The sequence below is a fragment of the Lonchura striata genome, chromosome Z (assembly GCF_050655825.1).
Source record: "Lonchura striata isolate lonStrDom1 chromosome Z, ASM5065582v1, whole genome shotgun sequence".
Taxonomy (NCBI): domain Eukaryota; kingdom Metazoa; phylum Chordata; class Aves; order Passeriformes; family Estrildidae; genus Lonchura; species Lonchura striata.
In genome coordinates, this window is record NC_140740.1 from 39,893,078 (window position 1) to 39,916,422 (window position 23,345).

The 23,345-nt window shown below is 39.6% G+C and overlaps 2 protein-coding genes across 9 annotated transcripts in view; one reads left to right on the forward strand and one right to left on the reverse strand.

The window, feature by feature from the left end:
• The window catches only part of ACO1 (aconitase 1), a 43,268-nt gene extending 38,501 nt beyond the window's left edge, over positions 1-4,767 (forward strand). For both annotated transcript variants that reach the window (XM_021537139.3, XM_085567399.1), the window contains one exon: positions 1,217-4,767. The gene's annotated coding sequence lies outside the window, so the exon portion shown is untranslated. The remainder of the gene's footprint in view (positions 1-1,216) is intronic.
• Positions 1,643-23,345, reverse strand: RIGI (RNA sensor RIG-I). Of its 7 annotated transcripts, none has more exons than XM_085567398.1 (18): positions 23,140-23,345; positions 22,928-23,059; positions 20,999-21,177; positions 20,343-20,493; positions 18,470-18,592; positions 17,564-17,677; positions 16,519-16,672; positions 15,403-15,661; positions 14,568-14,757; positions 14,083-14,184; positions 11,748-11,905; positions 10,977-11,112; positions 9,956-10,104; positions 8,743-8,833; positions 7,876-8,046; positions 6,226-6,377; positions 4,570-4,716; positions 1,643-2,928 (listed from the first exon to the last, which is right to left on the reverse strand). In XM_085567398.1, the coding sequence occupies exons 1-18, from the start codon at positions 23,243-23,245 to the stop codon at positions 2,632-2,634; spliced, it is 2,811 nt and encodes a 936-aa protein (XP_085423524.1). In that variant the 5' UTR covers positions 23,246-23,345; the 3' UTR covers positions 1,643-2,631. The 7 variants fall into 7 exon arrangements, with proteins under 7 accessions (XP_085423524.1, XP_021392809.2, XP_085423521.1 ...); XM_021537134.4 differs by having other exon boundaries at positions 14,595-14,757; positions 23,140-23,343; XM_085567395.1 differs by lacking the exon at positions 22,928-23,059 and having other exon boundaries at positions 23,140-23,336.

The following is a 23,345-nucleotide window of genomic DNA, read 5'->3' on the forward strand; positions in this document are numbered from 1 at the left end:
CAAACTACTTTTACTCAGAGATAAACAATTTTCACTCTTAACTGTATTTACGGCAACCACCACAACAATTAACATAATGGAGAAATTACTTCAAAGTAATTTCCTAATGCGTTTTTAGTGCAGTCAGGTCTGGCTGTTTCTGGATAAAAAACAAGTATTAAAATAGTTATAAAAGAAGAGACTTCAGGAGGGCACTAAGACTGTACTGTACCTGAAACAGGCTATTGCTTGATTGTGACACAACTCCTCTAGTAAATCCATCAGAATCCTACCATGATGTTGCAAGGTCTGAAGTGTTTCTCATGAGAATCTGAGAGTCAGGACTGTTTAGTCCAGTGATGGGAATGCTCAGGGATATCTCTGCTGTTTGTGTACTAATATCTGAATGGAGGGCACAAAAGAATATGCAGCCAGGCTATTTTCAGTGGTGCTAAATAACAGAGCAAGAAGCAGTGGGCACAAACAGTGTGAAACACAGGATGTTCCCTGTGAACAACAGGAAGCACTTCTTCACTCTGAGGGACCAAGCACTAATGGGAGGAGATTGCCAGGAGAGGCTGTGGTATCTACATCCTTGGAGATTGTCAGATTCTGTCTGGACATTTGGACATTGTCCTGGGCAATCCCTTGGTTCATAAGATGACCTTTAGCTGTTCTATGATTCTGTGAACAGAGTAGTTAATATGGTAGCAATCTTAGTAAGAAATATGCAATTTCAGCTTCAAGATTTTTTTAAAAAAAACTAGATATTCTCAAAGGCCAAATAGAGTGCTGGTGTTCTTCCCCACTCCCCCATCTTCACTGAGCGAGTGTACTGAAGGCTTCTTGTATCAAGCTGAATTCTTATTAATGTGTTATCCCATCAACCTTTATTACTCCTTTAGACTGAACTGCAAAGTTATTTTAGTCTGAAATCCTTGTGTTCAAACAATAGGAAAATACCAAAATCTTTCAAGTTCAACTTCCCAGTAGTTATTACTATAAACTGTAATTTTGGCCTGATTTGATTTTTTTTTTTTTAATGCAAAGAGTTCCAAAGCAGATGGTCCTTTCACAGACAGATTTGATACTTAAAAACTGTAATTTTTCCATGTACTTTTAACCTGACAATGCTAAATTAGCCTTTTTCAAAAGTAGTTTGTTCCTAGTATTTTTGGAGGGGAGGCATTATCTAAACATAAATAATCTTAATTAATTGTTCTGTGTTTCCTTTTAGGTAAAAACTAAGTACAGAGGAAGTTACTGTAGAACTGAGATTCAGCCTTCCTGTACAGTGCATACAGCTTTCACATTAAAACCTGTGGATTGAGGTGGAACAAGAAGCAGTGCTTACAAAGTTCTTTTGCTTTTAATGTCACACAACACTTTACAAGAACACCACAAGCTTCACTGAGTAGAATTTAGGCAGTTTAAATTAATTTTTGAACTCATAAATTTAGGTTCATTCTTAACTCTTAAATTCGGTGTGGGTGGACGGGGGAGGGAGTTGTGCTTTGGTTTTGGGGATTTTTTTAATTAGTTCTGGTGTTTTGTAACATAATTCTTGTACATACATATCTTGCCACATTGTCAAATACACAAAGGGAACTTAAAATACATTTGGTTTTGGTTCCAGAAATAGTGAATACAAGCTCATTGAAGATGTGTGGAATCAGCGGTTGTGTTTTAATCAGTGCTTTAAAGTGTTCAAGTACAACATTTCATAAACTCTGTAGGAATTTCTGGTTTTCCCAGAGAAATCTGGATCTGAGTAAAGAGGACAGATTTGAACACACTAATGCCTAGACTTTGACAGGAAGCTTACAGTATTTTCAGTGTCTTGCGAGATTTTAGGTGACAATCCGTGAAAACAGGGCATCCAGGTAAATGCTAATCCCCTTCAAAAGTGAACCTCCTCCCATGATCCAGTGTACTTTGTCCCTCTTAGGACTTGCTCAGTTCAGCAACACAGGAGGGTGCCCATTCTGCAATTTCAGCCACAGCAACTTGATCAGTGATATAAGAAAATGGTACAATTTAATTACAGGGATGAATCCCTAAGAGGGCGCTGCTCTACTGCATTTCTTATTGTTGCAGAAGCATTTCCTATTAAAGAGAAATTTAAGAGATGTAATATCTTCCTTACAGAAAAGTTACTGGACATTTTTCTTTCAATTTTATATATCAATGTCTAGAACATTTAAAAAGTTTCAGAAGTAGCTAGAGTACTGCATGAAGTGCTAGTAAGCCATGTTGTTCACAAGGAACATGTTAGTACCAAAGAAGAGGCTGATTCGCACCTCAATTCTTGAAGGTGTAACCTGTTACCTAAAGTTGGATGTTTAGTTAGTGAACTAACTAAACATTCAACTTGATCTTTTTTTTTTTTTCAGACCAGATTCCTCATAGCCATAATGATTTGGATCTAGACATCTAGGCACATACTTGTCCTTCTAGTGAAACGTCTGGTGAAGTATCTCATTATATAGCAAATACTGGTTTTAGTGGCTTTACCAGCCTTTTATAATCTAGCCAGATGCGGGTAAGTGGCCTAGCATAAGAACAAAAGTTTTTATAGAAAAATGATAATTGATCATTGCTGCTATTTCAGCATAGCACACTAGAACCAATATATACATTAAAATGTTGAGTTCAGCTGGATGTTTCTTCATCAAAATTCTTCAAAGACAAATTAATACTTCTCCATTTCTGAAAATCCATTTGTGTCCCACTTTCAACGTCCTCTAGTACAAAGCTTCTGATTTTGATCACGGGTAGATTATCAAATGTCTTGTATTTCACTATGATCCCCCAGTCATGCTGGCACTCGGTATTTCGGCAGTGCATCTTGCTTTTTTTCACAAAATCATCAAACTGAACTGGTTTCCTGTGGGGCTTTGTTGTATAACGCTCCTGGAACGCGTTACCTAAGACAATGTGATGAGATCCCTGAAACAACACATGCCAGAAACACTAAATATTAGAAACAATATTCCTCTTTTTCTTTGTCATTCCCCTTCCTTTCTCAAATACATGTTCTCCCTGTTAAGGCACTTGCTGTCATCCTGGAGGCTCACCTTCCAGCCTCTCTGGCTCATTGCTCTTTTTTTTCCCCCATTAATGGAATACCAGGTACTAGAAGGACCCAGGCCTGGGCTTATCAAAACCAAAGAAATTGATGGTGTATCCCCAGTCAACAGCTTACACATATTTGAACTTAGTAAGCTTTTTAAAAACTGTGTTTGCTGTATTTGAGCCATGCCCATGAAACTAAGAGAGTAATTCAGACAATAGACAAATTTGAGAGACTCCTATTTCCCATGAGGGGTCATGCAATTTGGAGTGGTAGAAAAAATAACCCTAATAAGATGAAGGAGCTATAGTTATTGTTTATAACATATATAATAAAAGATTAAAAAAAGCCTTACTTGAAAGCATATTTACAATCTGAGGTTGAGTCTGAAAATGATAGATCCTCCTGGAAATGCAGTTTGTAGGGATTACTTTAAAAACTGAGGCACTATTTTCAGAGTACTAAACAAAACTAGTTACTGAAGAGTTTTCTGAACTCTTGACTCTATTTGCACAGGTATAGGTGATAAGCCAGGAGCACAAAATAGTGAAAAAGTCAGAGGTGCTTTAGATAGCCCTTGTTTTTTGTCAAAGAAATGTAACTAAGTGTTCACAAAGCTGAGCTGTTCCCAACTCCTTGCAGAGGAGTAGTGAGCACCATCTACATTCCAAAAACAGCTGGTAAAAATAAATAGAAATTTGGGAAGGGCCTGAAGGCAGACACAGTATTGCTCAGCTGTGGCCTGAGGCCCCTCATCACATTGCAACTGCACTTTTCAGAGCACCACAGATAGAAGCAGCTTCAAAAGAACAAAAATCAGAACTATAAAGGCTCAAAGTGCTTAGAATAGCCTCTCTTGCATGATCACCACTTTCCGTGTGTAAAGAGTGTTACTTTCTTTTGTCTACAAGGAAGATATTCATGTTCAGAAGGAGTACAATCATAATGTCCCTAGGATATACACAGAAGCAACTACACCTACAGAACAGAAAACAAAATAATACTGAAGAACTGTAGGGCTCTTCTTGTGGAACTACGGTTTACCCTGCTTTTCAAAACTCAAACTGACCTATAAGACAAAGAGTTTGTAATCTGATCCCAGTACTTTGTGTAGATAATTTTCGGTCAACAGAAATTGTAGGAGAAATATCTCAACAGCAGAGAGACTTCCATCTGATGCTAATCAGGAAAGTAAATATACAGCAGTAACTCTAGAAGGTTATGTAGTAGAAGATCAGTGGTTTTCAACAAAATTTGTCAGAAGGGCTTCAGGAGAACTGAAGTGATTCCTACCATATCCCATATTTTCACACCTTGAACAACATCAGCTCAACTCATCTTATCATACTAAAGAAGTAGTCAGAACTGTTACTGTGGTTTACTGATTTACTCAGAATTTCTATTCTCCTCTGATTTGCATAAGATAGTCCACTTCCACACTGATAAACAATGCAGTTAGTTCAATAATGCTGACTTCCCTGGTGGTCATGGATATAGCTTCCTGTACAGAAACATACCTTTATAATTCTGATGTCATCAGTACTGCAGGCATATGCTTTGCATTTTCCACAGAAAAGTTTTTTTTTCCCTCCTACTATTTCATGTTTTGTTTCATTCTTCCTGGAATCTCTTAGCATTTTTTCCTTCATTTGGAGGCCACGTATCTGTAATAAATAAATAAAAATGAAAATACAATAAATAAAAATGAAATCCCACTGTCAGCCTAAATGTGACTTTGGGCATGTAATATCTAGGAACCTATTACTTAAAGCACTCAAAACCAAACACACCTTGTTCTGGCAACTCATACCAAGAAAGAACAGGGTACATTTGTCAATTCAGAATGCAGAGCTAGAATGAGACTATGTGATGGACAGCATTTATGCTATTTGCTCCTTCTTCCCTTCTAGCCCCCAACAGCACCTCTGGTCTTAAGGCTGGTATGTCCATGTGAACACTTAAGTCATATGAGACCCTATAGCACAATTAACGCTGCTGATCTGGGAATCTCATGGGTTTGAAAGAAAGCTACAAAGACAACAGAAACTGCAGGCAGAGAAAGAAGCAACAAGGCACAGCCTGTAGCTGAGAAACAAATGCAGAAATGGAATACTCTGAGAAGAAGCAGGAGAAACTGCACCAAGCCTTGGATGTAGAAGAAGAAATGTCACAAAGGCCAAGTCCTTACTGAAGTTCAGGCAGACACTAACCACAGCCTTTCCCATTTCCACTAAGTGGGTCATACTGTCACAGAAGAAAATCAAGCTGCTCAGGCAGGACATGCCTTTCACAAAATCCAGGTGGGCCTGATCCCTAGTTGTCCTGTATGTGATGGGTAATAGCACTCAAGGTGATCTGCTCCATAACGCTCCCTGGCACTGAGGTCAGGCTGATGGGGCTGTACTTCCCAGATCCTCCTGGTCCTTCTTGTAAATGGGTGGTCACACTGACCAACCTCCAGTCTCCTGGGATCTCCTTGATTATACAGTACTGGAAAGTGCTGGAAAGTGGATCGATGAGCTTTTCCACCACGTCTCTCAGTACCCTTGCATGGATCCCGTCTGCCCCCATAAACTTTTGTCGCAATGGAGTAGCAGGTCACTAATCAGTTCCTTTTTGATTATAGGTCCTTCATCCTGCTCCCTATCACTGTCTTCCAGCTCAGGGAACTGAATATCCTGAGAACAACCAGTCTTACAGAAGCAAACAAGGCATTAAGTACCTCAGTCTCTTCTCTTCATTTTTGTCACTGTGTTTCCCCCATAACCAATAAAGAATGGGGATTTCTCCTCAGCCCTTGGTGGTGGTCCATATGAATATCCACTTGGGCTTTGGCCCTCCTGATTTTCAGCTGCAAAGCATCTCAGTATCTTTGTACACTGTGCCCAAGATGGCCTCCAAATCTTACATCACCCAGGAGTCCTCTTTTCATAAGCAACAGGTCATAAATTCTACCTCATGCTCTTAAGTTTTTGCAGTTACTGTACAGCTGACATTCACAAACTGTCAGTATGCAGTATCCCTTCTCTGCTGACCTAGCCTTTGTCATAAATCAAGTACAATGAACACTTCCCTCAGGTTATAACTTTTCCCTACATAGACCCTTAATAGGTGAAGGTAGATACAGATTATGCCTTTAAAATTTGAGTATGAAAACTGCACAAATCACAAACCTTTCTTGCAAATGATGTTTCATCCCAGTTCTGTAGCTTTTCAATAGCTGCAGTCATCATTTCTTCCTTGTAACTGTTTAGTTTTTCATTCTCAACCACTTCCATTTTGCTTGTCACAAGGATGCACTTGCTGTCTTTTGCCCTTCCACGACCTATACAGCAACACGTTTATGCTCTTTAGTTACTCTTACCAACATATGCAAAAATGACAGGTCTGCCATACGACTGCTAAGGGCCTTCTGTATGTCTGCTTTTGTTTGTAATGTTCAGATTCAGATAATGCTGCTTCTGAAGAGCATTCTTCAATAATAAACCAGAACAAGATGCCCCCTTCCAGGTATCCTCATGGATATACCCTAGCCAGTACTATATTGCCTACTTCTGTGGCCTCCCTGTGCAGGCATGCTTTAAAATACATTTTATGTGTAGCATCTTGCTGTCTTCTTGTGTAAAAAAAATGTAAAGGAGAAAAGTTCATCTCAGTCTTTCTTATTAGTTTTAAGCCCTGCTAATTGATGTCTAAAAATACCCAAAAAACCTAAGGAACTAGAAATACTGTGCTGACAAAAGCACAAACAACAACAGCAAGCACCTTCTCTTCTACCTGATTATGCCTACTGTCTGCCAGTTTATTAAAGCTGAGACACAGACAAACCCAGAACTACAGGGATATCATACCAGTTTAGCAGTATTTTGGTTATAAAAAGCGTTCACATTTCTTTTGAGTTTTTTCATCACAAAAATCATCATTGTATGTGGTTTGAAACTGACATAACCTCTCTTTGTTGCACCTTTAAAGGCTTTTTAATAATAAGCACTATCTTTTCATCCATAAATGTCAATTCTGGGCCAGTTATTTCATTACAAAATACAGATAAGAAGGTCACAATCCACAAACCCTGAAAGGAGAGTACAGAGTAAGTACAATGGAAATCACTTCACATTAAATGATGATGTTAACTTGGGAAATATGAAGAAATATTGCAGATGTACCATTAAGAGAGTAGGCACTTTTATATTGTTTAGGAATGTGAAGCAGAAACCAGTATTTAGTGTGGCTCTTCATTCCCCTCTACTGGCCATACTGTAAAATCACCAAATTCAAGGCCGAAGTCACAACAGACTTCTCTGGACAAACAGGGAAGACAGAAACAGGGTGTCTCTCTTTTGGTCCAAATATTAGAGATCTGCACAGGCAAAGGCCTCGTGTACCTGGGAGTAGCTGGGTTGGTAATAAACCACCAGGCTGGAGAAGGCCTTCAGAAGCCAAGGCCGTACAAGAAATTCCATTGCAGCAGTCCTTTGTAAATTGCCACAGAATGATTTGTAATATTTCTGACAACAGTTCTTCTAGACATAGTTCTGCTTATATGTAATTGTCAACTTGATGTACCAGTCCTCAACAGTTCCATAACCTTGTGCAGCATGGCTAATTTGCCTGTTGTCAGTCAGACAACATCAAGGACTTGGCTCAGTGAACAAATTTATCACATCCCATCATTCACATGAGACTTTGCTCTAAGGCACAGAGAAACAACAGCAAGGGATGCACATATTACTACAGTATTTCCAATGTGCCATTTAGTAGCATTTCATGTCCATTTCTAGGCCAAAACAGGTTTCTACAGTAATAGTTCTGAAATTCCATACCTCTGACTTGGATCATTTTGGTGACATTACCGAAGTATTCATAGAGCACCACAAGGTTGCACTCAGTAATATCAATGCCTTCATCAGCAACAGATGTAGCAATTAGCAGTCTGATGTCTTTGTCATTTCTGAATGCATCCAGGACACCCTTCTGCATTGGCAGGGTCATACCTACAGTACCAAGAAACTGTGTCAGGAAAAGAAAACTGAAGAGCTCCTTGAGCAAGATACCCACATGTGCTTTTACTTCAGTGATTAGAAATTAGTACATCCTTTCGATCTGGAAAACTACTTCAAGTTTGATATGCAGCTGGGTGTACATTATACTCACGGACCAGGGATTCCTGTTGATGTGTCACAGATATTGTCAACTTGGGAGACACCATTTTAGACATGGCACCCAGATGATCTTTATTGAAGACACCCATGCAGCTTAGTTAATTAAAACCCAACCTAATTCTGAACTTAAGCCATAGGTAATTCATTTCAGCTGTAGCTTCTATTCTATCTTAAAGTGGCTGCTATCAAACACGAAATAGGAGAGGAATCACAAAGTAACAGAGATAGTACGAAAATTAATCACAAGAAGCTATGATAGTGAAGTTTCTAAACTGCTTTTGAACCAGCAGAAGAATCCTGGAAAAAAGCATTGTTGACAGTGTTACTGATGCTTTAACCAAGGTTCTGGACAGAAAATCCTCTTAGGATTCATTCAAGGTCTTCCCGCTCTGGAAGAATGCAAGTGCAAATCTGCATGACCTTCCTCTGTTTAAGGGCACAGAAGATGAACACAGGAAAAACGGAACAGTTTTTACGTCATAGCATAGCTACTACTGGTTTAGCATATCTTAGTGCAAATCTGTGTACCTGTTTTTTGATCTTTTCTTCCCTTACCCATCAACACATCTGGCTTTATGTGGCTAAGAAGAGGGTTTGTTTCTATCCACTTCTTCAAAGCCTGGAGAGCAAATCAGGGTGTTAGATTCCCTGCACAGATGAAATGCTAGTTTGTGATAGGTAGCAACTTAAAGGCAACTTAAAGGTAGCAACTTAAAGGCTGGGTAGAGAGCAAGTAGTTTTTCACTGCTAAAAATTTTGCATTTTTCTCTTACAAACTAACAGATCACTGAATGTTACACATCTGGCATCAAAGGAAAGTAGTTACTATTTACAAACTGGGCTTCCACTACACAGTGACAGTAGCACATTCAAACTGCTCATACAGAAGAACAAAAAATCATCCAGGCTACTGTAGGCTTTTAAATCTAACATGCAAAGCTGCCAATAGATGATGGTGCTATTAGTTCACACTTTAGTCCCATTCTAATTTTTTTTCTGGTCTGCAATTCATCCAGCATGTCTGAATGAAAAGGATAAAAAGGGGGGCTGGGTCATTCAGCTAATAAATCTGTTTACAGTAGAACAGAAACAGCTGACATTTGCAGTAAATGTTTTAATCTACTCATGCTAATGTTTAGCAGCACATTAACGTCAAGCACAAACCTTTTCTGGGAGCAAGGTACTGTAAAGGAGAAAAAGTATCATCCAGCCTAGATTTTTGATCATAGGCAAGTATAAAACAGATCAGTGAAAAGAGTCCAGGGAACATCAGCTGCACAAAGTTTTTCCTTTTTCCTGATCAAAAGCAGCTGCTATAGACCTTCTTGAGGTCTATAGGAATCCTCTGAGAAATGTATATATACCTCCTGATGTGCAGTCAATAAAGGAGTAGAGCTGATTCATAACAACACTACCTTAAAACCAAAACCCTTAAAATATTTCTTCTTGTAACTGACTTTAGGCCCAAAATAAAAATCTGATGTCTTAATGATCAATCAGAGCATGTAGTCTGACATCATGAAGGACACCATACCCGTACTGTAGTTTTCAGAAAAAGAAAGAAAGCCACCTCACTCATCCTGCCTCAGAGCATTAGGGCTTAGGTAGACACAGTAAAATAAATTAGAATGATTAAATACATGCACGTTTTTCTACTTCAGATCAAAATGGGAAGGGTAATATGATGAGTAATTTTATTTTCCCACTTCCCATTTTAGGAGTTTTAAAAAAAAAGTCATACAGCTACTAAGGCTCTTGTCTTGGCAAAGAGAATAGTGCGAGTCTGTGGGTTATAGTGGTATGCTTCATCCAGGATGCAAGCAAGCTCTTCCAACTTTGGATTCTCATTTGACTCATCTTTTGAAAGGGCAGTCAGCTCTAGTTCTATCTCTGAAAGAAAAAAACAAGGTTTCTTGAAAAATTTGCATTTTTTAAGGCAGAAAGCAGAATTCCCACACAAACCTACTTTCAAACAGCACACACATTATTTTATTTTCTATTCTGTTTTTCAGATGCAAGCAGAGAAATCTGTTGGTTAAACACAACAAAATCCCCAGAAAAAACCAAATTATGAATATGTCACATTTTGTAGCAAAGTGATATGAGACCTTATGTGATATACTATGTGTCAAAAGACAGCAACAAAACAAGCTCAGCTCTTGTGCTATGTTTTCCAAGAAAACAACTGACTTGCAAGGGCAGACACAGCAGTGATTTAAAATTGCAGTCAACACTGCAACACAAAAGAGCACAGGCTTGAATATAGCCCACTGCTAACTAGGGTCAGGTCACAGAACTGTGACAACCTCTAACATTCAATCAGAAAGTTACAAGGACCACCTGCTTCTACCCAGAAGACTGGGACTGGCCAGGAGGCTAGGCAGTGCCCTGAACACTGTATGTTGGCTTATCTAATGCTATCAGCACCCATGACTGTAGACCATCTGCCTACTTGTGAGGCACAGCCACAAGGGTACTGCTGCCTGATCTCCAAGCCAGGCATGTAAGAACTTACTACAGCATCCAGCTACAATTATTACTATTTTATCAGTTTCTGCACTAGAAGCTTACAGTCCCAGAAATTTAGTCCCCTACCACCTGCCCTACCACTGCACTTGCACCCATGCAGTCACCATATCTTCTGGAAAGTGCAGTTTTTGAAACTGGAAAAACAACTGCACTTACTCAGAAAAAAACACCTGGACCATCCTACCATAAGCTCTCATCTCCCCTACAACTGTCACAGGTACTATGGGAAATACCTTGAAATTTCTCTGTCAGCTGCTTCTCTAACTCTGTATATGGTCCGTTTTTTACATTTGTGAAAAATTCATTTAGATAGGCTAAAGCATCTTCGATGCGGGCATCTTCACTGATAATGAGAGCATCGTTGAATTTCTGCTTGGAAAGAGACACAAGCATTTAGCCTTCATTTTCCAAGGGGCAATAAACACAAATTTTATTTAGCTAGATTAAGTGTTGCAAAGTTGTGGTGTTCTTCCATTTCCATGACAAGCATTGCAAATTCTCCTCTGCACCAATATGTTCCTGGTGAGCATCACAGAGACAACTCTTACATGCCTTATGCTTTAGCCTGTGTCAACTTGCTACAGTCTTCAACATCCTCACTTAGTGGAGAGGCAAGTACTGATCTCTTCACTGTTGTGACCAGTGACAGGACTTGTGGAAATAGCCTGAAGCTGAGTCAGGGGAGGTTTAGGCTGGATATCAGGATTTCACCCAGAGGGTGGTTGGGCACTGGAACAGGTTCCAGTGGAACAGGAAAGTGGCCACAGCCCCAGCCTAACAGAGTTCAAGAAATGCCTGGACAATGCTTTTGGGCTCATGGTGAGGATGTCCTGTGCAGGGACAGGAGCTGGACTCAATGATCCTTGGGGGTCCCTTCCAACTCTGCATTTATTCTACGATTCTAAATAGGACAATTGGTTCAAAATCTGCTTCTAGGTGAACATACCTATATCAGAAGGAACAGGATGACTCTACTTTTGTATTGAAGGAAAGAGGATACCTACCCGCAAGTGTTCAGTACAAATGAAAAGGTCTCTACAAATACTGCTCTCCTTCTCCTTATCTTCCAGTTGCAATAGTCTGCATTTCTTCTGAGTGGAAACTATCCAATGTTCATATCTCTGTGTTCCAAAGTAAATCTTGTTGATCTGGGAGATGGTATCTATCAAAGGAGAGAAAAAATTGTTCCTCTTGAATAACAAATAAAAAGCATTAGCTAGAGGATAACACATTTCCCACTAATATTGGCTCTAAAAAGCCTTAGCAAAAGAACAGTTTCATGATATAATCACAGAACCACTGAGGCTGGAAGGCACCTGTGGAGGTCTTTAGTTCAACCCTCTGCTCAAAGCAGATCACTCAGTTCAAATGGGCTTTGAGTACTTCCAAGGACAGAGTCTCTACAACTTCACTGGACAACCTGTTCTAGTGTTTGACTACCTTATAGCAAAAAAGTTGTATCTGTTGTTTAAATATTTCTGTTTGTGCCCATTGCTTCTTGTCCAGCCCCTGGGAACACCTGTGAAGATTATGTTTTCTTCACTCCCTCTGTTTCCCAGGAAAATGTACACATACATGAAAAAAAAGTATACCCAGATGTTAGCCTAAAATTAACCCAGTATAATTCAACTGAGGAGCTGTGTACACACACACATCTGCAGGGACTAAGTAATAATATTAGAGCTCACTTATCCTGTAAGAAGTCTATGGTATTTAAAAAACTGCACATACATTGCTCCTTGAATTACCATATACTCAATAGTTTATATTCATTCATTAAATAGTCTAGAAGCATATTGTCCAAGGGGCTGTCTTTGAGGCAGAACTAGGCAGTACCTATTTGCTGCATGCATGCTTCACAGGCTACAGTAACTACAGGGTACACAGAAGGGAAGCCACTGCCATTCATGCAAGAGGAACTATGATGCAAAATAAGCTTCAGAAATGATTGCTTAATGTAACATGCATTTTGAAAATATCTTTGTTCTTTGATCAGGCTATCAGGCTTCTTGGATTTTGGGTTGTTTTGTTTTTTTGTTTGTTTTTTTTTTTTTTGTTTTTTTGTTTTTTTTTTTTGTTTTGTTTTGGTTTTTTTTTTTTTTTTTGGTTTGGTTTTGGGTTTTTTTGTTTGTTTGTTTTTGTTTTGTTTTGTTTTGATTTGTTTTTTGGGTTTTTTTTTTGCTCCATGGGGTTTTAATTATCCCTTCCTGCCCCAGAATATAGTTCACTCTCAAATATCTGGGAAGTGCAGGGCAGGGGATAAATCTAGAACTGAGGTAAACAGGTTTAAGGCACTGCAGTCAGTGTTCAAAAACCAGTCTAAACATAGACAATGTCCTTTAATCCAGAGCTGGAGAGACCAAGGCTTATCCTGAGCATACCCATTCATGGGTCTCTACTTTGTACCCCCTTCTGCTCTCCAGTTTTTTATTAAGGCCACCACTTTTTTTTATTACTGGACACCACTTAGAAACTCTACAAAAGCAGAAAAAATCAGTTTACTTCTGAAGGGTTATAGAATTGATCTCATGATTGTGACACCAATTTTCTTTTCACAATCATGTTTCTCCTCTCTGCAAACCTTCCCATGAGCAGCTCCTGAAGCTGGAACCCTTCTGATAACTGTCTCCTTTCTTGGGCAGCCATATCCTCTTTCCAGTGATGTTTACATTGTACAGATCCTACTCTGAAACATTACCTCAAAGGCTTTTCAAAGGAAAACAACTGAGACCTGCTAAAAAGCAGAAATTGGAGTACCCAGAAGCATAAAGATGACAAAATGCTGACCAAAATGTTGGCCAGGGCAACCCTAGAAATAACTCTGAGTGCAGCTTGGACACCAGAGAAAACACAAGTGTCAGAGCAGCAAGTGTGAAAATTAAATTTTGCTGTAAGGGAAAAATTACAACATTCAGAGCAATACCACTGTGACATTTCTTATTTTCCTAACAGATTGGGTGTGAAGGATTTGGAGAAATGTTTAAATTAGAATATATCAGTATCTCTCATCTAAATCAAGCCCACTGCATTTTGAATGCAAGCCCTTTTGTTTCAGATTCTTTAAACTCAGAAGCATTTGACAGTGTCAAAAGCACACTGTTTTTAGTTGCATGTGGAAGGCTAAAATTCAAGTAAAAATGTTTATGATTGTCAAACTAATCAGGTATAACAAGAAAACTGTTGATTCTCTTATCTATAATCTCTTATTTAGGAAATAAATGCAACTAAAAATGAAGGAGAAAGAAAGTGAAAAAAGAGTGTCTCTTCTAGCAGCTGTAAGGATTCACACTGATTTAATCAAATACTGAACTGCAATACAGGCATATTACAGCATCTTACCCACTGGGTAAATCTTCCTCATCAAAACCTCTGTCTCAGACATCAGACCTGAGATAATGTCTGCAAAACGATTCTGAGCTCTCATTTTAACCCATCTGATATCTAGAGAGGAGAAATGTAAGTCAGCGTGCTGAGTAAGTAAAACATTTCCTTGGGAAGTACAGAACAAATTCTTGTCTATAAGAATGCTACTACACATGGTGCTCTATGCAATCACAGTCAAATTTATGGTTAATTAGCACTGCAGAAATAAGCAGCCCCCAGTCCTCACTGGAAGAACTGAATTAAAACTAGAGATGGCACATCAACAGCAAAGAGAAAATATGCCCAAGTAGGCACTGCCTTACTGCAGGACAAGAGATTGCACGTCTAAACTTCTTTCAAGCTAGCAGGAAGGAAGGCTCCAGCCTAGTTTTAGGCTTTTATCTTAACCTAAAAAAAGAGGAATTTAGTAGCTGCCATAATCATGGTACTTTGCAACTCACAGGAAAATAAAAAGCAAGCGTGCTTACGCGTTTCTGGCTTGTTACCAAACCTCTGCAGGTCTTGTTTGTTCTCTCTGACAGTGGATATGGCCTGTATGTCAAGGTAGGAGCAGAGGGTACAGATGTGCTCTACAGTTTCATTAGTGCTCTTGGCATTACCAACTCCGACAGAAGCAGTTAAACCTACAATCTAAGCACACACATGAATAGCAGATGTTGCTACATTGTTAGCAGTCACCAAATTGGGAAACAAAACAGGGAGAAGTGAACAAGAAGTGGGCACAAAAACTTAAGAACCAAAACTCATGCCTACTCTAAGGTGCTCAAACTTATTTAAACTTAAAATAAATTATCCAGCCACTTAAATCCATAATGAGCTCTATCTGTCAGTGGTTATCATACAGAGGAAGAGCAAACCCACACACAGACCCATCCTTTGCATTCACTCAGAGGTATCTTCTCAGCTGGATCAAAACCTCAGGCCAGCAGAGGCAGTGGCCCCATTTTATTGTGCAGAAAACAGCAACAGAGAGCTAACAAGGAGATTACTAAATTACATGCTTTCTTTCTAGTTCAGCTCTTCTGTTTGCTCTCAAGTACTCCAGTCTTTGTTATGCTTGGTAAGTCTTCCTTGGTAGCTGATGGGAAGATGTAACATGGGACAAAAGCCTGGAAATGTCCAAGAATGAAAAAATGTTCCAGATGTTACCACTTCCATTTGCAGCTGTTGTTAAATGGGAGTTTAAACTGGATCAGCACAAAAGGCAAGACCTTGCTAACTGCATTGCAAAACACTTTCCTCTAATGTTTCTACCACTGATGGGCTGGGCCTTACCTGAGGCAGCTGTTTTGCAGAGGAGTCAAATTTTTGATCCAGGTATCTGGTCATCAACACATTATAAGGGTGGTTGCCTGTAGTGTTGTGGCACTCATCAAATATCATGAGAGTGAAGATGGAAAGGGAGCTAAGGATCCCTTTTTCCATGATATTCACAAGAATCTGGGGCGTTAGCACAATGATGTCACTGTCCTGTATAACATTTTCTACAGAGATATTTGCAACTGTTTCACCACAAATTCCTTGAACAAAGTATCTGGAAAGAAGATGCAAAAAACAGCGTAAGAAAAATTATATCTTGCAGGTCAAGGAAGGTGGAAAATTGGGCTTTTCAGTGAGCTTGAAAGGCAGTTACTAAGTTTCAAATGTCAAAGATTTGGAGGTGGCAGTTTGACCACAGAAGGCTGAAAATAAAAAAAAAAAAGAGACGAGGGTAAAGAAATGGATTTTCAACTACCATTAACAAAAATATGTCATATTTGAGGACTGATTAACTTGTACATTTAAGCTGCAGCTGTCAGTTCACTTGTAACATCCCTTTTGTGTACATGTCTGGCATCATGGGATTGTTTCTGCCCAGCAGCCTCCTTTTCCCATAGCTATAGGGATACATATGTGGATGTTGAGTAACCAGTTCCCTCAAAATCTAAAGATACATTAACAGGTTGTTAATGCGCCTGTAAGCAATTTGCAGTCCCATCTGAAAGGTGGACTATCATTTTCTGACTAGAGGTTGAAAAAACAAAGAAGTCTGGGTCCTTCCATTTATAAGAGAGACTGAGAATAGCAAGAGGAATTCCACTGCTACTGCCAGGAACCGCCTCAGCTTTGGAAGCAAGTGTGAAAGGAGTCTCAAGAGAAAACACACCTCACTCTTTCAGTACAGAAACACTTTCACCATTTCCACAGATGTGCAACAAGTGCTTAAACTCTCCAGAACCAGATTTCAGATTCTCCAAACAAAGTCTGCTAAGGCAATACCATTCTTGCAGCTACTTGCCATCCTGATGTTACTGTCAAATACTCTTGTTCACCAGTAAACATGTTCCATCTTGCCCTAGCCACAGCAGTTTATTTTCTGTGGAGGAAGCCACCAGGGAGAATGACACTTACCCACTTCTTTCAAAATGCTGCCTGAATACATTTTTCTGTTGCTCATACACTGGCATTTTGGTTGCAAGGAAGACAACTTTTGCCTTTTGTCCTGAGGGAATGTTTTGCAAATGATGTTCACAAATCAGAACTGCCACAAAAGTTTTTCCAGATCCTTCAAACAAAAAACATGAATGGTACAGGACGAGTATGAAAAGGTCCATTTGTAAGCAGCAGTTTGTCTCATCTGAATGCCTTGTTGTAACAAAGGGGAGCTGACAATGGGGCCATTACTCTTCCAGATTGAACACGTTTGGAATGGATCTGAACCAAACTTGCTGCTTACTCAGGTGGGGAATCATCCCTTTCTCTCTCACAGTCTCAGTCTGTAACAACCATTAAGCAGTCACTGGGGATTAAAATCCATTTGCAGTTGTATTTGAATTCTTTGAAATCACTGAGTCTGTTTTTCGCTCTTATCATGTGCTCTCACATCAAATCAGACTGTGCATAGGCACCAGGACCTTTCAGGTTCCATCCATCCCCATGCAGCCTTGCTCCTCTCCTCTCATCTTACTTTGGCCCTCAGGCTCACTGTGCCAGAGCTCTTCTCTGTCCCTGCCTCTGTTATCCCACTTGCCTCCAGGGCTCAGAGGAAAATTAGGCTGTCTGGATGTTGTAGGCATTGCAGTAGAGAAAAGAGGGGACCCACAAGCTAAGTCATCCTATTTTTCCTTCAACTTGCAAGACAAATTTCTTAAATATCAAGATTAATGACTGGCTTAAACTGAAAAATCCACTCTGAGGAGTGTGAATGGAGAAGCCAGAACGCGGAAAATGAATGCTGAATGTGCTGAATACAAGCACTGATGTGCCAACAGATAAGTCTGTCTTGCCAGCCTCTGTGCTGCCCATGGTCTTTAATTGCAGTAGATCTAGATCTACTGCAAGGAAGACAGCTTTGAAATAAATGGCTGAAGAAGTCTGATTCAACTTTCACCATTCCCTATCTTTCACAGCTATATCCACCAAGTGAATTTTTTTTTTAAAATGTCTGTCTCCTTACCTGTGGGTGCACAAATCAATGTGTTTTTCCCATCAATAGCAGGCTGTGCAAGCTCAATCTGGTAGCTCCGAGCCTTCTTTGGTTCATAAACAGATGAAAACTCACAGATGCTTTCTAGGATAAAACAATGCTTTTGTGAAGAGTGGTGCAATAAAAATGCAAAAAATATGTTGTGCCCCATATATTTGCAATCTAAAATGATAAAGTGCAGTCTACACAGAACATTCTCTGACAAACAAGCCTTTTAACAGGACAGATGCACCAAACAAGAATTTTGTATGAGTTTAATGGCACATTTTTGTTACCACTCAACTATGATTCATAAAATGAACTCATTTTAAGATCTTGGTTCACAATGCTAACTTCAACTGGCCTTTTTTCAACTCAGAATGAAAACACAAGGGATTATTTTTCCACAAATACATGCATATTTTAGCCTTCTGCTCTACAGACTTTTGAAATTATTACTCTCTTAAACTGTGGTCTTGTCAGAGTATTTGGACTTATGGAACAGGAACTAGAAATAACTGGTAGAGCAAAATTTGCCATGACAGCCACTGCATGGATCTTTTGCAGTCACATTTGGTTCTCTAAACTGGGTAATATCAGGTCATGTGTGAATTAATTTTATCAGAGAAGAGGTGCATAAACAACATGCTGGTGTTTGGGACCTTTTTTGATAATGTGCTGACTGAAAACTTTTCACTAGACATGAAAAATGAGGGGCAAGCTGTAATATGTGCAATGCCCAGCATGAGATCCTTTAAACATTAAAACAGAAGACAGCTAAATCAAGTCAGAGATTTGCACTAATTCCTTGGTACTTTCCATTGTGGCACACTACACCTGTGTCCTCTGCGAATCTAAGGAAATGGAAAATAGCAACCACAAACTTTTAAGACTTACCTGAAACTGAAGAGAGATTTTTGCTCAGATTATCACATTCTGCTTCTTCAGAAAATGTCATTATGGTTTCAAAGTAATTCTCAGAGGCATCTGTCATTTCACCATCAACATCTTTGCCATTATCTGTATAAATGGAAAAAAAGGCATGTTACTGATCCTTATGATTTTAAAATGTATTTGCTGTGACAAGGTGAGGGAGTTGGTTGCTGGAAGAAAAAGACTACATAAAATGATTCTGCACACAGGCTCCTTTTCAAGGAAGATGGACAGCACTGAGAATCTTGGGTTTAGAAAAACCATGTGCTCAATGCATGTAACAAGTTCCAAAAAACAAAGGAGACAACAGATGGGGAGGAAAGTTTAGTGTTTAGCTACTGTTTGTCACTGTTTAGTGACAAGAAATCACTGTGTAACATGGACATTAACCACAAGCATGAAAATTCTTAAGAATTCAAAGAAGCTTTGTAAATTCAAGATTCTGCTCTCCCTTACTCCCCACCTTCTGAAAGGACTAGAAATTGTCAGAATATATTCTTTATATTACACAACTATCAAAAGAGAAATTTTCTTTGGTGTTATAATTAATACTTTCTCAAAGAACTGCCCCAGGGGCCTGCATGAAGAGTCTCTTTGCAAACAGAACATATGATCACAAAGCTTTTGGAGTGGGAGAAAGAGCGCATCTGCACATCAGTCCAGCTCCAGAAAACACACAGTATCTGCAATTAATTTCTGGTACCAACTCTTCTTAACTGCCAGCAGTAAAATGTTTCCAATATGGACAATGTTTCTTCAGTAGTCTGATTCTGGCTTTCCTGGGTTGGATGTTCGAGGAAGCTGTCCCAAAAGACAGTGATAAGCTTACTTAAAAAATATAATTATCAACCTATAATATATCCACTAGCTACACAAATAGCCACCAGCTACACAAAATAATACCTAGATACATATAGGTATTACTCCTGTGTATTATTTTACCTATATTTTTAAAAAATTATTAGTTATGTATACAACTTTATGCATATATAGTAATTAATTCTCCAGATAAGAAATTACACCCTTTGATTGCAGTAATAAAAAAAAATCAATATAAGAAATATAGTTGAAGAAGCCACTTAAATATAGCTTATCCCTGTTGCTAACTAAAAAAGCAATTCAAACAAGTACCTAGGGAGACAACAAACATAGAAATGAAGATATATAGTCCAGTTTATCTAAAATCACATTTTTAGTAGCAAAATAATTTATTCTTATCTAAATTCTCCTATGCTGCAGGTTACTTACACTGTATTTTTCAAGGAGAGAAAGGTAAATTCAATGACAAAAGCAAAATCTAAGAGAGACAATTTTGCACTTCTACAAAATATGAACATACTAACTTGGGAAGGGCTGCTTACCGATTTCTCATAGAAAAAGGTACGTAATCTGCTCTGGGGATTATAGAAGTGTATCACACTCTAAACTATCACATTGCTAATCATATTTTATCAAAAAATATTGCATCTATCACAACTCAAGCAACCAAAAAGATGGCAAAAGTTGAATTAAGAAGAGGAGAAAGAAAATAACTATTTGGTGATTTTTATGCTTTCAGAGCCTGTGCTGCCTGATTCTCCTTCCCAAAAAAAAGGCACCATGCCTAACCATTTGGGAGGAAAAATAGTAAAAAAATAATTTCTGCCTCTTTGTAGGGTATTATTTGTATTTTATTTTATATTAAAAGCATTTAAATAAATTTTAAAAGGTTTTTCTTTTTGGATCACAGAGTTGCATGATGGTATCCTTCTAAATAAGTCTGATTCTCCTGAAAAAAAAAATTACTGTCTGGTACAAGAACATGAAAAGAGCATCATAAAATCAATTCGCGTTTTACCTTCTCTTATATTCCACAGTTCACTTGCATTGTAATATCCTGCACTATCCAATGCCAGCTGAAGACTTTTGGGCCAGTTTTCCTTATCCGAGCGACAGAGGCATTCAATGAGTTTAGTTATCCCAGCTGCTTTGCTTCTGTATTCACTGATCTGCACACACCACAAACAGAAACTGCTATAGGTTCTGAGCAATCAAACCCACTGCTCTTTGCTTAGTAGGTGAATTTGTTATGTTTGATGTTCAGTTGAAAACTGCATTTCCTTCTCAATTAATAGAAGCTTTGCAATAAAATTCAGCCATTTACCCACTACAACTTCAATAAGTGTTTAGTGTGTAGTTACACACTAAATTTAGCTGGACTATAAAAATAGCTAGGTTATTTGTTGAATATTTATAAATGGTGTGAAACATCACAGAGCTATTCTGTCAATTTCTGTCTGGAAAAGTCTCACTAATAAACTCTATCTGCCATAAACCTCTGAGGCTTTCTATTTCAGAATAGGAAAAGAAAAAAATTATATAATTATGGCAGACCTGTGGCCAGCCATCCTCCTCACCCAGCCACTTGTCACACAGGCACTGATTCATCCCACAAGAGAGGGAGCCAGCACTTCTCTGAAGAAAAACTAGGCAAATACGAGGATTTTAGCATACCTGCAGGATTTCATCACATTCCCTCTCTATCAGGCATGTGTTTATGTATGGCATGATTGCTACGGGATCAATTTCCAGCATTGTTGATTCTATCCGCTTCAACAGCTGCCTGTGCAGCTCCAGTTTTTCCAGTTTGCCAAAGTCCCAGTTTTCAATTGCTTCTGCCAGTCCAGTGTAACCTTTCAGGTAAAAAAAGACAAATCATTACTGTGAATTCAATCTCTAGCTAGAATAGGTAGGAACAAACTGAAAAAACATTTTCTCAGCCACACTGGAGAAATTAAAATTGTTTTGTCCTGTAAATGATAAAAATCTAGGTGAGGCACATACAATTTTTATCTAGTAAGTTACTATTTTCCTTTTTAGAACTTGTATGGCCTAATATGAAAAACCTATGCTGAAAGACCAGTAGCACCTGCAAAAACAAGACAGAGCCACACTATGTCACAGGTCATATCATCACATCACCAAGAAACTATATCCACTTCTGTCTTTCAATCATACAATCCTTGTAATTCTTGCATTCCATGATACTCTTTCACAGGATTCCCAGAGCAAAGAACACTACACAGAATCACAAGATGCTCTGGTGGTCTTTTATTTACCTGCATTTTATCCTTCACTCTTGTCCTTGGCTCCACCCTCCTTCAAAAATCCCTACTGTACTGGATTCAAGACAGTCACTGACTGAAAGCAGTACAGACACCTGCAATCTAGACAGTCATCAAACAGCTGCAAATACGGTCCTGGAACAGACAGCAGCAGGGAAGCATATTTTAAGGACTTGTGTGATTTGCTAAGTAGGCTTCTGAAGTGGAAAAAAGCAGATCAGGGTCCCAAAGGAACTTGTGGGCAAAAAGAAGGAATTTGCCTAACTTCTTATTTCCTTTTAGAAGAGCAGGAGTGGTGTAGATACTTACCACCATAATGTCTTTAGTCTAAGTATTACTTATCCCTGCATCTGCCAAAAAGAAGAGTAATTCTAAATTTTAGTCTCCGGCCCAATTAACAACTACTTGGGATAGCACTTTGAATCAGCAGGCTAACTGTCTTAACTTTTTGCTGAACACTGAACATTACTAGCAGGCTCAAAGTAGATAGTTCTTCAATTCAGAAATCAGGATTATCACAGACTGGTAAAATGTTGCTCTGGACTTAGGACTTGCTTTAAGGGATGAGTGGGCCACATCCCATATTGTAATATTTTTTCACTGAGATAATTATTCATAATTAATGGTGAGAAAATTAAAATAAAAGTGGGGCTCAATGTATCTAATAAATCACCAAAAAGGATATATGATACAATATACTCATATAGAAGAAAGCTGGAAGATGCTGCTAATTTAATACCTTCACAATCTGTTCTCTTCCATTTAATAAAAGAAGTTGGATTAGGAATTTACACATGAAGTAGTTATAACTACTATGGAACAATTATCCTTATAAACTACTAATGGTTACTTCTTGAAATAGAAGACTTTCAATGCCAATAAGTAACTTTTAAAATTTTTTAAAAAGTCATTTAAGACTCTCGTTGAGTGAAGTTATCCCACGATTCCAGTCAATTCCCACACACCTGAAACCCATTTGCCTTTCTGCTTCAGAGGATTTAGCCTCCTTTCACTGTATTCGGTGAGAACAATAGCCGTCTTGTTTCTTCTCTAAAGGCTCAGAGACAGGCAAGTCTCCTGCCAATGAGGCTTTCTCCATCCTCAGAATTATTAAAGCTGCTTCACCTCCCAACAGGCTTGTTTCCAGACTCTGTCAGCTTGCCTTTTCCTACGGCATCTGAGCTGATGTGACTGGACGTGCGGCTGCACCGAGGGCGGCCGGAGCGGCCCCGCCGGTGCCGGGAGCGCCGGGCGGCTCCGCGCAGCCCCGCCGAACGCGGGCGGCAGTGCCGGACAGGGGCGGCGGACAAAACCCCACCTGCTGCAGCCAGAGCATCCTGGAAGCCCCGGAACCAGCCCTCCGCCTCCAGCAGCAGCACGGCATCCAGGAACAGCGCGGCGGCCGCCGTCACTCCCTTCTCCTCCTCCTTCCGGACCCTCTCCTTCACCTCTGCAAGAACCAGCAGAGGCAGTGAGGGCAGCGGGAGGGGGCGGGGGGCGGGCTGGGGGCAGCGCCGCTGCCGCTCTCACCATCGGACAGCCACTCCGTCATGTTGCTGAGGATGTACACGGGGTTCAGGCTCCTCTCGATGTAGCGCCTGTAGCACCGCAGGTTCTGCTTCTCCTCCGCCGTCATGGCGAGGCCGCGGGCGCACCGCCGCCGGCGGTCCCGGTGGCGGTCCCGATCCCGGTCCCGGTCCCGGTCCCGGTCCCGGTCCCGGTCCCGGTGCCGGTCC

What these genes read in the sequence shown, in the direction of transcription:
- RIGI (XM_085567398.1), bottom strand. Translation starts at nt 23,245, where the DNA reads ATGACGGCGGAGGAGAAGCAGAACCTGCGGTGCTACAGGCGCTACATC. An exon ending in GCTGACAGAGAAATTTCAAG is followed by an intron (nt 10,105 to 10,976) that starts GTATTTCCCATA and finishes TTTTTCTTTCAG; the next exon opens with AGATAGAACTAGAGCTGACT. An exon ending in AAACATCATTTGCAAGAAAG is followed by an intron (nt 4,717 to 6,225) that starts GTTTGTGATTTG and finishes TATTTATTACAG; the next exon opens with ATACGTGGCCTCCAAATGAA.